Source organism: Coregonus clupeaformis, chromosome 27, assembly GCF_020615455.1.
Source record: "Coregonus clupeaformis isolate EN_2021a chromosome 27, ASM2061545v1, whole genome shotgun sequence".
Lineage (NCBI taxonomy): Eukaryota > Metazoa > Chordata > Actinopteri > Salmoniformes > Salmonidae > Coregonus > Coregonus clupeaformis.
Window position 1 is genome coordinate 34351736 of NC_059218.1, and position 15542 is coordinate 34367277.

The following is a 15542-nucleotide window of genomic DNA, read 5'->3' on the forward strand; positions in this document are numbered from 1 at the left end:
GAAATTATGATTACATGCCTTAAAAAGTATGGCGTTAAAGAGGAGAGAGTATTTGCCAAACCAACAGAAAATACTATTAAGTGAAACCTTCTATTTGTAACGACAGGAAAGTCCCCATTATTAGTAAACACTCAGCATTACACATATTGTACTAGTGGTAACAGATAAAATACATGATAATAATATAATAATAATATATAATAATATAATGATAAGAGGTTGACACATTATGGGTGTAAGCTCCACAACCCACGTCAAATCACTCCATTTTCATGTCTTCACATCCACTACAGAACTACCATCAAAAGGACAATGACAAAAACAACATTACACCACAATAACGAACACCACCACTACTACCCCTATTAAAAGGGCATGATTACAATAATGGGAGGCACCATGATTTATGATGTTCTTGTCTATACCGTCAGTAGAATAGCAAGAAACCACATCCCCAAATATGCCTGCTTTAAACTGGCTGTGAGACCACATACCACATACATAGAGCGGACTCTGGACTTCTGTAGCTGTGCCCATAGCCCAGAGTAAATGACATAATCACTGGGTTTTTAAAACACAGGCCTGAGAAAGTCTCCTACGCTTCCTCCTGCCGGCTAGCAGGCCGCCTGGGAGTAAGGGACTCTGTTGACTGACTGGGAACAACGCTCAACACACATAAATTGCGTTCAGAAAGTATTCATACCCCTTGACTTATTCCACATGTTGTTGTGTTACAGCCTGAATTCAAAATGGATTAAATATATTTTTCTCTCACCTATCTACACACAATACCCTATGACAAATTATAAACATGTTTTTAGAAATGTTAGCAAATGTATTGAAAATGAAATACAGAAATACAGTATCTCATTTACATAAGTATTCACACCCCTGAGTCAATACATGGTAGAATCACCTTTGGCAGCGCTTACAGCTGTGAGTCTTTCTGGGTAAGAGCTTTGCACACCTGGATTGTATAATATTTGCCCATTATTATTTTCAAAATTCTTCAAGCTCTGTCAAATTGGTTGTTGATCATTGCTAGACAACTATTTACAAGTCTTGCCATAGATTTTCAAGTAGATTTAAGTTAAAACTGTAACTCGGCCACTCAGGAACATTCACTGTCTTCTTGGTAAGGAACTCCAGTGTAGATTTGACCTTGTGTTTTAGGTTATTGTCCTGCTGAAAGGTGAATTCATCTCCCAGTGTCTGGTGGAAAGCAGACTGAACCAGGTTTTCCTCTAGGATTTTGCCTGTGCTTAGCTCCATTCCATGTATTTTCTATCCTGAAAAACTCCCCAGTCCTTAACGATTACAAGCATACCCATAACACTATGCAGCCTCCACTATGCTTGAAAATATGGAGAGTGGTACTCAATAATGTGTTGAATTGGATTTGCCCCAAACATAACACTTTGCATTCAGGACAAAAAGTGAATTGCTTTGCCACATTTTTTGCAGTATTACTTCAGTGCCTTGTTGCAAACAGGATGCATGTTTTGGAATATTTTTATTCTGTACAGGCTTCCTTCTTTTCACTCTGTCAATTAGGTTAGTATTGTGGAGTAACTACAATGTTGTTGATCCATCCTCAGTTTTCTCCTATTCCAGCCATTAAACTCTGTAACTGTTTTAAAGTCACCATTGGCCTCATGGTGAAATCCCTGAGAGGTTTCCTTCCTCTCTGGCAACTGAGTTAGGAAGGACGCCTGTATCTTTGTAGAGACTGGGTCTATCGATACACCACCCAAAGTGTAATTAATAACTTCACCACGCTCAAAGGGATATTCAATGTATGCTTTTTAATATTTTTATCCATCTACAAATAGGCACCCTTTTTTGCTAGGCATTGAACAACCTCCCTGGTCTTTGTGGTTGAATCTGTGTTTGAGATTCCCTGCTCGACTGAGGGACCTTACAGATAATTGTATGTGTGGGTCCTTGCAGCTTATGATGTGACTTGTTAAGCAAATGTTTACTTCTGATTTAGGCTTGTCATAACAAAGGGGTGGAATACTTATTGACTCAAGACATTTCAACTTAATTTTTTTTATTAATTTGTAAAATGTTCTAACAAAAATATTCCACTTTGACATTATGGGGTATTGTGTGTAGGCCAGTGAAAAAAAAATCTCAAATTAATCAATTTTCAATTCAGGCTGTAACACAACAAAATGTGGAAAAGGTCAAGGGGTGGAAATACTTTCTGATGGCAGTATAGAACATTTGAAGAGTCACTAAATGATTGCTGTCTTTAAAAGTTGACTAGCACAAAATTGTGTAGCCGAAATCTTGCCTGAAGAAGACCACACCCCCTGGTAGAAAACTAAAACTAAAACTAAACTAAACAGCTAGCTTCCATCCTCCTCTGGGACTTCAATATAAAACCTAGGATGATCATGGTTCTCCCCCCCTTCCATAGACTTACACAGTAATTATGACAACTTCCGGAGGACATCCTCCAACCTATCAGAGCTCTTGCAGCAGGAACTGACAAGTTGTCCACCCAACCAAAGGATCAGAGAATGAATCTAGTACTGAAAGCATAAACTACAGCTAGCTAGCACTGTAGTGCATACAATTTGGTTAGTAGTTCACTCAAAGAGAGAGAAAGACAATAGTTGAACAGTTTTTAACAAATTAATTTCTTCAAAATGAAGGAGGAGCAAGAGAGAGAGAGAGAGAGAGAGAGAGAGCGAGAGAGAGAGAGATGTAGCTATATTTCATCCTTTTCACTTTCACTTACTTAGCTAGCATTTGTTTAGCCATTGTTTATTTGTGGTTCTCACCTCTGCCCTTGTCTCCAAAGTGCTACTATTTGCATTGTGTGTCTGCTTCACATCTTCTATGTGAGTCACTGTACAGATAAAGTTTAGGCTTGGTGTTTTTACTTTACAGTGATATCGTTTTGTAAATGTAGTCAACTGTAATTCTGTGTGTTTTACAACAATATATCCCTTTATTTTATTCACCATAGAGTGGAGGATACAGAGGATTTGGATGATGACGTTTGAGAGCCACCCCTCCACAGCAAGAGCCCCCGCCGGTCAAGGTCTTCACCCCCCCACTGCTATGTCAATCACCCCGTCTGATGGTTCTACATCAGCCACTCAACAAAGGCCCCACTCCTCTTCAACCACCCCCACTGCAGTTTTAATCACCCCGTCTGATTGTTCGACATCCACTTTTCATAGATCTCTTGAAAAATAAAATAGGGGCTTGTGGCACCATTCGTCCTAACAGAATCGGTTTCCCCAAGACCAAGGTAAACGACATGACAAAGACCATATGAGGGGAGGGGGACCATATGTCTTCTGATCATTTCCTCATAATCTCCCAGATGTCTTCTATCCAAATATACCAAGTGTTTGCATGTCAGAATCATGTAATTACAAACGAATAGCAGTTACTTTTGGGTATGTCTATTTAGGCGGAAATCTAAATTTTGCCATTACATTTAAGAGGTTAAACGGAAGCAAACGGAAAGAAACAGGGATAAACATGCCTGAATTTGTCCAATAGAAACTCTAATTTGCAACTGTTGTACTAATGATATTATGATAATGAATGTGTCTGTCCATGTGTCACTGTCTGTCACCTCAAATCTTTCTCTCGACCTGTGTGCACCTACATTGTAAACTTTCATTCATAGGCTAGGTTGTAGCAACCTCTTGATGGGTAGAGGTAAAATTTGAGTATTATGTAGTAGCCTAATCCTATCGATGTTACATTGAACTGGGTGAATGGAATATGAATGACAGTCATCCAATATGCTGTAATAGAAATAAGGCCATGCTCATAAAAAAATTAATCATCCTCCCTCATTTTAAACAGCACAGACCGCCACTGTTAACCCATTTGACTACTCAGTCCACTTTCATTAATCCCGCCCACCCCCTATTTTAAAGCAGAATGATCTAGAACACTTTTGATTAAAATTAAATAATATCTAGGCAGATAATTTCTAACATTACATATCATTACCATTAATCTGTTATGAGACCATTATACTGCACTGTCTGTCTGATTATGTGTAATTGCCCAACCCATCACTCCAATCCCTGATTTCTCAATGGGCATGACATGTCATGGAGGTACACTACCAGTCAAACAGAAGATAGCCCTATTTGGTAAAAGACCAAGTCCATATTATGGCTAGAACAGCTAAAATAAGCAAAGAGAAACGACAGTCCATCATTACTTTAAGACATGAAGGTCAGTCAATACGGAAAATGTAAAGAACTTTGAACGTTTCTTCAAGTGCAGTCGCAAAAACCATCAAGCGCTATGATGAAACTGGCTCTCATGAGGACCGCCACAGGAATGGAAGACCCATAGTTACCTCTGCTGCAGAGGATAAGTTCACTATAGTTACCAGCCTCAGAGATTGCAGCCCAAATAAATGCTTCACAGAGTTCAAGTAACAGACACATCTCAACATCAACTGTTCAGAGGGGACTGTGTGAATCAGGCCTTCATGGTCGAATTGCTGCAAAGAAACCACTACTAAAGGACACCAATAATAAGAAGAGACTTACTTGGGCAAAGAAACACGAGCAATGGACATTAGACCAGTGGAAATGTGTCCTTTGGTCTGGAGTCCAAATTTGAGATTTTTGGTTCCAACCTCCGTGTCTTTGTGAGACGCGGTGTGGGTGAACGGATGATATCCACATGTGTAGTTCCTACCGTAAAGCATGGATGAGGAGGTGTTATGGTGTGGGGGTGCTTTGCTGGTGACACTGTCTGTGATTTATTTAGAATTCAAGGCACACTTAACCAGCATGGCTACCACAGCATTCTGCAGCGATACGCCATCCCATCTGGTTTGGGCTTAGTGGGACTATCATTTGTTTTTCAACAGGACAATGACCAAACACACCTCCAGGCTGTTTAAGGGCTATTTTACCAAGAAGGAGAGTGGCTTAATACATGATTCCATATGTGTTATTTCATAGTTTTGATGTCTTCACAATTATTCTACAACGTAGAAAATAGTAAAAAATAAAGAAAAACCCTTGAATGAGTATGTGTGTCCAAACTTTTGACTGGTACTGTATGTGAGGTTGTTTACATGGCCCAGAGGTGGGCATGAACCAGTGTATCCTGGCGGCCCCCTGCGTCAGAACTATTTAATGTCTGTGGAGAGAGAGAGAGGGAGACAGAATGTTGGAATCAGCTCTCAGTGAGTGATGTCATGTAATCACCGTTCTAATCCCACTGTGATTGGGCCTACAGTATACCAGCAGACCAGGCAGGTAGAGAGAGGAGCGCTTACAGTGGACCCAGCAGAGCTGATATCAGATATCTGCCCAGGCCCGGCTGCAGTGCGGTGGCACACCCCTCAGGGGAGCTGTAGTGGCTGGGGTGTCTTAGGGCCCTCTCCCCCTGGCCTGGCAGCAGCACTGTTATTCTGTATTTACCCTGGCTAATGGCTGTGCAGCTCCAGAGGTCTGGCGGGGTGCAGTCACACAGTCTCACAGTGCTCACATTCCACTGGTCAGCGTTAAATAACTGCTCCCTTTCTCCCCCTCACTAAGCAAATGGGAGGGAAGCGTGTTAAAGATGGGGATGTTGTTTTGAGCTAGCTCCTATATTTCCCTCAAATGCGAGATGGCCACCTTCCCTGACACACACAATGTATTCCCTCATCACTTTCAAAAATTACCTCTAATTAGTGTTTTGTTTTTGGAGCTTCAGCTGCCAAAAACAATTAGCCTCATATTACTTTTTTTCTCAACCTGCGCCAAAGTGTTGACTTGAATAGAGCCAGTGACAGGACGGGTATAGCCCTGAGAGGAGGAATCTAATTCCATGAGAAATCCCTGTTAAGAAATATAATAAATAAACATGTGACTTTGTGTCGATGTGACCTGAATGGTTATCACAGTAAAAGCCTGAACAGATATCAACAAACACTGGGATTGGACTGTAGATCGACATCACTTCTGACCTCAAATAACCTGAGATATTTTCCCTCCATACGAGAGTAGGCTAAATAAGAGAGAGACAACCCAACCATGCACCCATAAACAATAAAACACAGCCTTGAGGGAAGGCTGATGACATGGCACCAAACACACACACACACCCTTAATGTGGAGTTCACAGAGGGTGAGGCTCATGAGGAGCAATGATTCAGATGACAGCCATCAGGCAGTCATCACACACACACAGTTGTAAAATGGCTGTGTGAATCCCCCTCTCTATGCCCCTGGGAGAGACTGACAGAGAAAGTGTGTGAGTGAAGCCCTGCTTAGCCTCACCTCTGTGCACAGCCAGGCCTGTGGCACACTGTGGAGTGGTGCAGGTTTCTGGGTTTCCCATGTTTACCACAGCACCCATAACTTGGCATCAGAGGAGGAAGTGAGTGAGTGTGGGGAAGAGTAGAGGGCTCTCAGAGAGAAAATAAAGTGTCTCTAAACAGGGACAGCTAGCCTTGGGCAGGTCCAGTTTGGCATTTTTTGCTGACTTCTCTTTGACCTTTCATTCTCCCATGGACCTCTGACCTATACCCAGGGAAAACCTAAATAAATCACTGCAATAAAACATGGGACAGAAGCTGAGCCTTCAGAATTAAATGCATGATTAGTATTGAATTACCCATTAAAGTCATCTTTTGTGCATGACCACATTGGCCATTTCACATCCTCACATGACCTCGGTTCTGAGTCACGGACAGAGAGAAATGAACCAGATGTATTGTAGTAAAATGGAGGGAGAAGTCCATCAGGCACTGAATACAGGGGGATTGATATAGGACATTCTAGAGAGACAGAAGTCAGCTCAGCCTTAATAGTAAGGACGGGGATATTGTTTAGGTCCAGCACTACCCTGCATATTAAAGTTCTGAAGGAAACCGGTGTTTACGATACGGATAGATCTACAGAGATACTGAGCCAGAGTGACTGGGCCACAGGAGGCTGGCTCATAATAATGGCTGGAATGGAGCGAATGGAATGGCATCAAAGACATGGAAACCATGTGTTTGATTTGATACCATTCCACCGATTCCGCTCCAGCCATTACCACAAGCCCTTCCTCCCCAATTAAGGTGCTACCAACCTCCTGTGGACTCGGCAGGTCTGGTTTAGGATACAGATAGATACAGAGGGAGCTGGGCAGGTCTGGTTGAGGATACAGAGGGAGAGTGACTGGGCTGAGCTGGGCAGGTCTGGTTGAGGATACAGAGGGAGAGTGACTGGGCTGAGCTGGGCAGGTCTGGTTGAGGATACAGAGGGAGAGTGACTGGGCTGAGCTGGGCAGGTCTGGTTGATGATACAGAGGGAACGTGACTGGGCGGAGCTGGGCAGGTCTGGTTGAGGATACAGAGGGAACGTGACTGGGCTGAGCTGGGCAGGTCTGGTTGAGGATACAGAGGGAACGTGACTGGGCTGAGCTGGGCAGGTCTGGTTGAGGATACAGAGGGAACGTGACTGGGCTGAGCTGGGCAGGTCTGGTTGAGGATACAGAGGGAACGTGACTGGGCTGAGCTGGGCAGGTCTGGTTGAGGATACAGAGGGAACGTGACTGGGCTGAGCTGGGCAGGTCTGGTTGAGGATACAGAGGGAACGTGACTGGGCTGAGCTGGGCAGGTCTGGTTGAGGATACAGAGGGAACGTGACTGGGCTGAGCTGGGCAGGTCTGGTTGAGGATACAGAGGGAACGTGACTGGGCTGAGCTGGGCAGGTCTGGTTGAGGATACAGAGGGAACGTGACTGGGCTGAGCTGGGCAGGTCTGGTTGAGGATACAGAGGGAACGTGACTGGGCTGAGCTGGGCAGGTCTGGTTGAGGATACAGAGGGAACGTGACTGGGGCGGAGCTGGGCAGGTCTGGTTGAGGATACAGAGGGAACGTGACTGGGCTGAGCTGGGCAGGTCTGGTTGAGGATACAGAGGGAACGTGACTGGGCTGAGCTGGGCAGGTCTGGTTGAGGATACAGAGGGAACGTGACTGGGCTGAGCTGGGCAGGTCTGGTTGAGGATACAGAGGGAACGTGACTGGGCTGAGCTGGGCAGGTCTGGTTGAGGATACAGAGGGAACGTGACTGGGCGGAGAGAAGCAGAAGCAGGTCTAGTTGAGATGGAGAGCAGCTGCTGCCAGTCGGCTGAGGTTGATGGATGGTAGCAACCTTTGAGGAGAAGAAAGGTAGCGTCCAGCGTCGCTCGCCCAAACAGAGCTGTGTGCAGAAAAACCAAGGCTTAGAGCTACTGTAGGTAAATACTGAAGAAAGGGAGGGGGTGGGAGGAATGTCTATCAGTGACCTCACTGGATTCCCATTCCCAGTCTCTTTGGTCATACAGTGCTGCTTCACTCTGACCTGCACAACCCAGCTCAACCTCTATGACTGTGTGGAGGAGACATAACAAAGAACAATGCGAGCCTGATTCAAAGACCTACCGCCGACTGACTCTTTTAATCTATAGAACCTGCCGGAAACGAAACGTGTAAAAGTATGTCAACATACATAGCACATGCCATATCTGATATGATTATGGGATTTATCTCTGATAAGTAATTTGAGTATGACAAGAGAAAATGCAGAAAAATATACAAGCCTACGTTTATTTAGCTATTTCCTTACCTATTCTTTGGCAATACTGCCATTCCGAGTTTGGGAAACCCTGTTCTGGACTACAGAAGCAGTACAGTTCCATACTCTCTCTCTCCTTTGTAAAATGGTTTCTGGTTGCACAATATTTCAAAATGTAATTGTGGTAAAACACTATATTGAAAGCAACCATTGTTGTTGCTGTTGAAGAGAAAAGAGTCCCAGTTTTCTGGTCAAAATTGTGTTTAATATTGAACAAAGGACACTCACGTCGGCCATTCAAGGTGGGTGCAAAGGCCTATACGTTAAATGTACTGTTAGATATCAACTATCAGTAATATTAGGCTATATTTAGAGTTAGCGATCTAGCTAACCACTTCCTCAGGTGGTGAATTAGCCCCAAATGAATTAGCCTTTGTGATAATAAAATTCTGGAACCCTATTTTGATATTAAAATAATAACAACAATTACATAGTTGTCAAACCTCAAATTCATGACAATCACTGATTTAGGTTGCAAGTGAAAGTAATCCTAAAGTAATTAGATTACATTCTTCATTTTAAGTAATCTAAAGGATTACATTACTGTTGACTTAATTTTTCAGGTAACTGTAATCAGTAATGGATTACATTTTTCAAGTAATCCGCTCAACCCTGGTAACAGTAGCAGTAACTAATCCTTCTCTGACCCTGCTGGATTCCCCACACCACTGGAATTCCTTAACATTGTATATTAGGGGGCCTGTGCCATACACTTCTGACAGTAGCATAAGATAAATATTAAGAGAATGAGCACAGAATGAGCATGGAAAAGGGTCACTTATATAATTTCACTGTTGGAGTTGAGGTTGATTGATTGTGTCAATTCTCATTTACCAGTTTCTTTTGCATGAACCATGTCAGAATCTATTACAAATATTTAAAGTAACTATCCAGTGTTTCCATATTTCTATGAAATATTACCTATAATTCATAACAATAAAATGAAATCGTTTTTCTTCCATTTATAAAGAAATTAAAGCCCCTATGCCGTCTTTTTAAATCATCACTGTATGTCTAATAAATCACTGTGTGTGTATTGGGGTTTTTGAAGTGTTTGTTTTTTTTCTCCAATGTATGCTTTGGACACAAATATGAGTATAGGACGGGTCAACAACATTATTTGGGTATGAGTTAACAGAATATTAACTTTTAAAAGTGAGGTTTTCACTGGACAGTTACTTAAAATGAACTCTCAGAACCTAGGATGGAAATGTAATTACTGTAATATATAGTAATAGCTACATAATAGCTGTGAGGCCACCCTGGCAAAACCAGCCTAGTAGACTGAGGCTTAATAGACTTACCTGAAACTCACCCAGCCTTATTTATCCTTTTTCTCATAATGTTCTACAACAGCTTTAACAACATTGTTCTTTAAATAAAGGTAATCTTGAATCATTAGGCAGAAAATGACTGCATTTGGAAGCAAACTGCTTCACGGCAAGGTTCTGACAGGTCTGCTCAGTCTAGGCCTCAGTCTTGCTGTGGTGCTGACGTCACAGCCACTCAGATTTGGAAAAGTGTTCATATTGTTGTCATTGACCAGCGGCCATTTTAACATGCTAAAGAGAAAATTCCACATGTCCATTGAGTGCACAGTCCACACACACTTTTGGTCTGCCAAAAGCTAACACTGGCTTAGGTTGCACTCTGTAGCCCCAGCCAGACAAACCCACACAACTGGACAAAAGCCTGGTTAAATGCAGCTTACAGTACCCCGTACAATACTAGACACAGGCCCGACTGTAATCTAGTTTGATTCTCTAGACCAAATGTTCAGATTACACAAAATTGATAATCCTGTATTGTACTGTAATCACAACTGGAGTATAAATGCAGGGCCATTCTGATGTTGTTGTTTTTAATCAAAGTGTGAGCAATTCATTCACAGTGCAGAAAAATATAGTTTATTATGACAAAAACGCATTATATCATTTACAAATATGCTGTTGTTCTATAATGAAAGGCTGGTGGGAGAAAAAGCTTAGGAACTTCACAATTCACAACAATATTTTCCAAAACAAAATCTGTATGAAAACACCATGACAGGGTCAACTGAAATTACAGTCATTAGTTGTATAAGTAAAAAATATATATAAAATAAAAACATAGGAAAGATTTGTGTAAATGTGACTGAATCAGTGTCCTCATTTGTTTTTACCAATGCAGTTTATTTTGGGGTCCTGTTCACATTCTAAAGCAAATCGTAGTCTGCCTTAATTGCGAGCTGGGGGGTAAATCACCCTAAAATAACCCTGGGCCCCACATTGATCAACACAGAAAGGGATACCCCCTCATCACAGAAAGGGACACCCCCTCATCACAGAAAGGGACACCCCCCCATCACGACTAATGAAAAAGCTGAGCAAATAATAACAGTGCTCTCTCAAAACAGAGGCAGTATATTTCTTGGGTCTGACCATTTCTGTGAGCATGTGTTCCATCAGAGTAGATAATTAAAATGTAAACTGGCAAGGGTGCTTTTAAAACCCAATACAGGTTAAACAAAATGTGGCTTGTTTTGTTTTTATTGTGACTGTAAGTAAGGTTCTTGGCAACTGCCCACACAACACCCCTGGCAAACTAGCTGGCAAATTTGAGTGCTTTCAGATGTCTTAGATGTCTTTAACTTCATAACAGTGATTATGGGTCATGAAGGTGTGTTCCATGTGTTAAGACTTTGTTTGGCGCTATCATGATCATGGCAGGAGAGTGACGGCCATGAACAGACAGACAGACAGGCAGAGAGAGAGAGGCCACAAACCAACAGGTAAGATAGTGAGAAATGCCTCTCCAAGCCCATAAAGTTCATAGACTGATGATATGTCATAGTGTGAACTGTGAATCAATCTGAATGATCATATGCACTGAGTTTACAAAACATTATAAACACCTGCCCTTTCCATGACATAGACTGACTAGGTGAATACAGGTAAAAAGCTATGGTCCCTTATTGATGTCACTTGTTAAATCCACTTCAATCAGTGTAGATGAAGGGCAGGAGACAGGTTAAAGAATACTTTTTAAGCCTTGAGACAATTGAGACATTCATTGTGTATGTGTGCCATTCAGAGGGTGAATGGACAAGACAAAAAATGTAAGTGCCTTTGAACGGGGTATGGTAGTAGGTGCCAGGCGCACCAGTTTGTGTCAAGAACTGCAATGCTGCTGGGTTTTTCAAGCTCAACAGTTTCCCGTGTGTATCAAGAATGGTCCACCACCCAAAAGACGCTAGTTAGCAATTGCGCTAGCGCTAGTTAGCAACTTCCTTCCAACTGCCGTTTAAGATGAGGGAGGACAATTTTTTTAAATGAGCATGGCCTTATTTCTATTACAGCATATTGGATGACTGTCATTCATTTTCCATTCACACAGCTCAATGTAACATCGCTAGGTTTAGACTACTACCTGATACTTGATTTTTCCCTATACCCATCATGAGGTTGCTACAACCTAGCCTACAAATGTACAACGTAGGTGCACAGGTCGAGAGAAAAATTTGCGTAATCAAGGTGACAGACAGTGACACATTCGCCTTGCACACTCTTGCCTGCATCTAGCTGATCTAGGGTGTAATCATTAGTCCACTCCAAACAGTTGCAAAGGAGAGTTTCTATCAGACAAATTCAGGTATGTTTATCCTCGTTTCGTTTGCATCCATTTAAAAATGTTTTTTAACAGAATCGGCAGAATGAATACACCCCTGATCACCCGGCCGCAAACACAGTTCAGTTTCATAGCAGCCACATACAAACAGCATGATCACGTTGCTCATTGTATAATTCCTTCTCGCATCTACGTGCTCTCCTCCTCTCACCTTTTCCCTTCGCTTGTGGATTTCATTGCACAACACAACAGCTGTCTGTGACCAGGCGAAAAAACCTTTCCAAGCCAAATTTTCATACCATAACCGCTACACACAGCCTACATTGTTGTGTCACCATATTATCTAACGTCATAGTCAACATTGCTACTAGAACTAATGTGTTAGTAAACCCGCTACAATCATGCAGTACAGAGTACAGTAAGCACTTTAGCAGTTACAATGGTGGGCCCCCGGTAGAAATAAATTAATAAAACCAAAAGCTTACCTTGACTTGGAAGACTTCCAGTGTTGGATAGCCATAGCCAGCTAGCTAACATAGCATCCCTCTCCGTTTGAGCCGTTTGTTTGAGTAGGCTAAACTACTAGCTGCATTTGCTAGCTAAGTAAGTGAAAGTGAAAAGAATATAACGAAATATAGATAGCTCTCGCTCTCTTGCTTTTCCTTCATTTTTCAAGAAATTAATTTGTTCAAAACTGTTCAACTATTAAGAACCATGAGCCTCCTAGGTTTTGCATTGAAGTCAATGTACCCAGAGGAGGAAGGAAACTAGCTATCCTCCGGCTAAACCATGGTGCTCCCCCAGAGAGTGCTGTTCAGGCTACTGCAAAATAGTGTGTTTTAATCAATTATTTGGTGACATTAATATATTTAGTATAGTTTTATCTAAAAAAGTTAACTCTTTTAATGTTTCACTATTTACATTTTTATGAAATTCACGAAGGAGGATGGTCCTCCCCTTCCTCCTCTGAGGAGCCTCCACTGGCACGCAGAGACATAAAAATGGTATCCACAGGTTAATCTGACTCTGGCGAAGTAGATATATGGCCTCATTGCCAAAATCCCAAAGTATGCCTTTAACTTCATGCAGGAGAGAGGCAGCCATGATATTTTATTTTTGATAATTGAGTGGAGATATTGATTAATTTCAGTTTGACCTTTCATGTGTACCTTTTATTTATTTTTTTAAACAGTCAACTGTGTATGTTGCTGGTTATTATTACAGTTGAATAACTGTATTATGCGTTTAAAATATTATGTTACGTTTCAGACCATACAGTATGTAGAGCAGCACTAGTAACAACCTGACATACTAGGAAATGAATAATACAGTAGGAGAAAGAGTACAACATGGTTGTTTAATTGAATATATCCCCATTAACAGTCACACTGGTATTCAGTGGGGAACAGAAAACTCCAGTGAAGGCTCCAGAGTGTAAACGAGTATGGGGCCTGTGTGTGGACTGCATGGCTCTGTCCCTTACCACAGTTTATCTGATACTGTGCATATAGACTCATCACATGCCAGCTAGACAATGTGGAGATGTGATTAGAGGGGCAAAGCCTCTAATATGCCAATGAGCCATGTCTGAGCAATGTAACGGTAATAGTAAAGTTGCCACTGAGATTTTTTTTATTTTTTTTTATGATTTAGGCCTAGGGGCCTATGTGTAATTTCTTCCCTAATAGGACTGATATTGTTCACAGATATGTCGCCAAAAAGGGCATCATAACACCTGGGTAAACAACCACTCACCCACTCTGAATCCAGGACCTGTGAGAGTATCCGCTGACTGTCCGTTCTCGCCTATCAGTGTGGTATTGTTGCCCTGCTCACAGGTGTCCTGGCACTGGCCTTTCAAACAAATCCTCTTGCAGATGAGAGGGGCGATGACCACTTTGAAGCGCTCCCGGGTGGATGCGCGCTCTGCGCACCAGGCCAGCCTCTGGACAGCCACCCAGATGACGAGCAGATGGGAAATGATCAGAGAAGGCATCCTGGCATCCTTCACTGCCGTGCGCGAAGAGATGGGGGCATTCACGGTGGCAAAATGGAATGCTGCTAAAGACTGTTTAGCCCGGACCAAACCACCAATGGAGTCGGTATTCCTTTCAATCGAACCCTGAATACAACAGATTAACTTCCGGAAATATTCCAAAATGTTGATTATAAAGGTGCCTCATACAACGAAAAAAGTGTGGAGAAAACTCCAATGGTGTACTTCTTCCTTCCTTTCCTTTCAAAACAGCTAATTTCAGTCACCCTGCATTTTAAAATTATTCATTCGGAACAGTAAAATGTATGCCTTAAAAAAAATATTTAAAAAATACAGGACGTCGTTAACAACCCAAAAGTTACCGAGATAACTTTCCCTACCCGCTTTCTCGCTCTCTTTTCTCCCTGATGGTGCTTGGATGGTTGGTGTGTGCGTATCTGGGTTTGGGAAAGAAGGGGAGGAGAGAGCGAGTGGGAGCTAATCCTCTCCAGAGAGGGCTGGCAGCAGGCCAGGCAGCGCAGGAGCTAAACTGAACGTGGTTTCGTTGTTGGTTATTTCTCCCATCCAGCGAACGATAACCGCACAGCTGTGCGTGTCGCTCTGGAAAACACCTAATCAAAAAGTGTGAACTGCCAACAGTGCGCAACAGCACCTCAGTCAGAAGAATGTAGCATACAGTTACAGTTGTGGGAGGAAAAGAGGTGCCTGTTGACAAAATGGTTTCCCAAAAAACATTAATCATTAACCCTCATAATTTAGGCCTATTTCATATCTGGACTAATTAAAAATGTATGACCAATATTGGTACATATGTGAGACAGCACAACGACTGGATGAGACAGTAACAGTGCCAAATCTGGCTTTCCAATCAAAGTATACAGGGTTTTTATTTAGTAGTGAAATGAAATATTAAAAAAGTATGAACTAACAGAGCATTGCCACATAGGGAAGGGGGAGTAGTAGCCTAAGAGCCAATTTATGCTTGATCTGAAAATGTGGTCGGAGGCGCTGTATGGATGGTGACGCAATTTCGAAGACTCCATAGACACTGAGAGGCCAAATCGAGCTCCGTACCGCATTGCAGTGCGCCTCTCAAATTTTGTAACAATGGAGAGGGCTCCATATAGCCACATGTCCACATTGACATGGTTGGTTGACCGTAGGTGAGGGCGGGAGGTCCTATATAAACACAAACTCACTTCCTTGACAACTTCCTTCACAACAGCTCGGCGAAGCACAAGTATGAATGTCCTGACTTCTGCAGAGGCCATATCACCGTAAATGCTGCACGGCCAATGCAGACATCGGATTGACCATGCAGTGACTTTTACAGACCACACACC

The 15542-nt window shown here is 42.4% G+C and overlaps 1 protein-coding gene across 9 annotated transcripts in view; it reads right to left on the bottom strand.

Moving 5' to 3' along the window:
• Window positions 1-14699, bottom strand: part of LOC121541874 (latent-transforming growth factor beta-binding protein 3-like) — a 52849-nt gene extending 38150 nt beyond the window's left edge. For 3 of the 9 annotated variants that reach the window (XM_045208162.1, XM_045208160.1, XM_045208165.1), the window contains exon 1: window positions 13959-14698. In XM_045208162.1, the coding sequence (XP_045064097.1) occupies window positions 13959-14199 (241 nt within the window). In that variant the 5' untranslated portion in view covers window positions 14200-14698. Of the gene's footprint in view, window positions 1-13958 lie in introns of all 9 variants that reach the window. The other 6 variants (XM_045208164.1, XM_045208161.1, XM_045208167.1 and 3 more) reach the window with 4 other exon arrangements.
• Window positions 14700-15542: the final 843 nt, after the last annotated feature.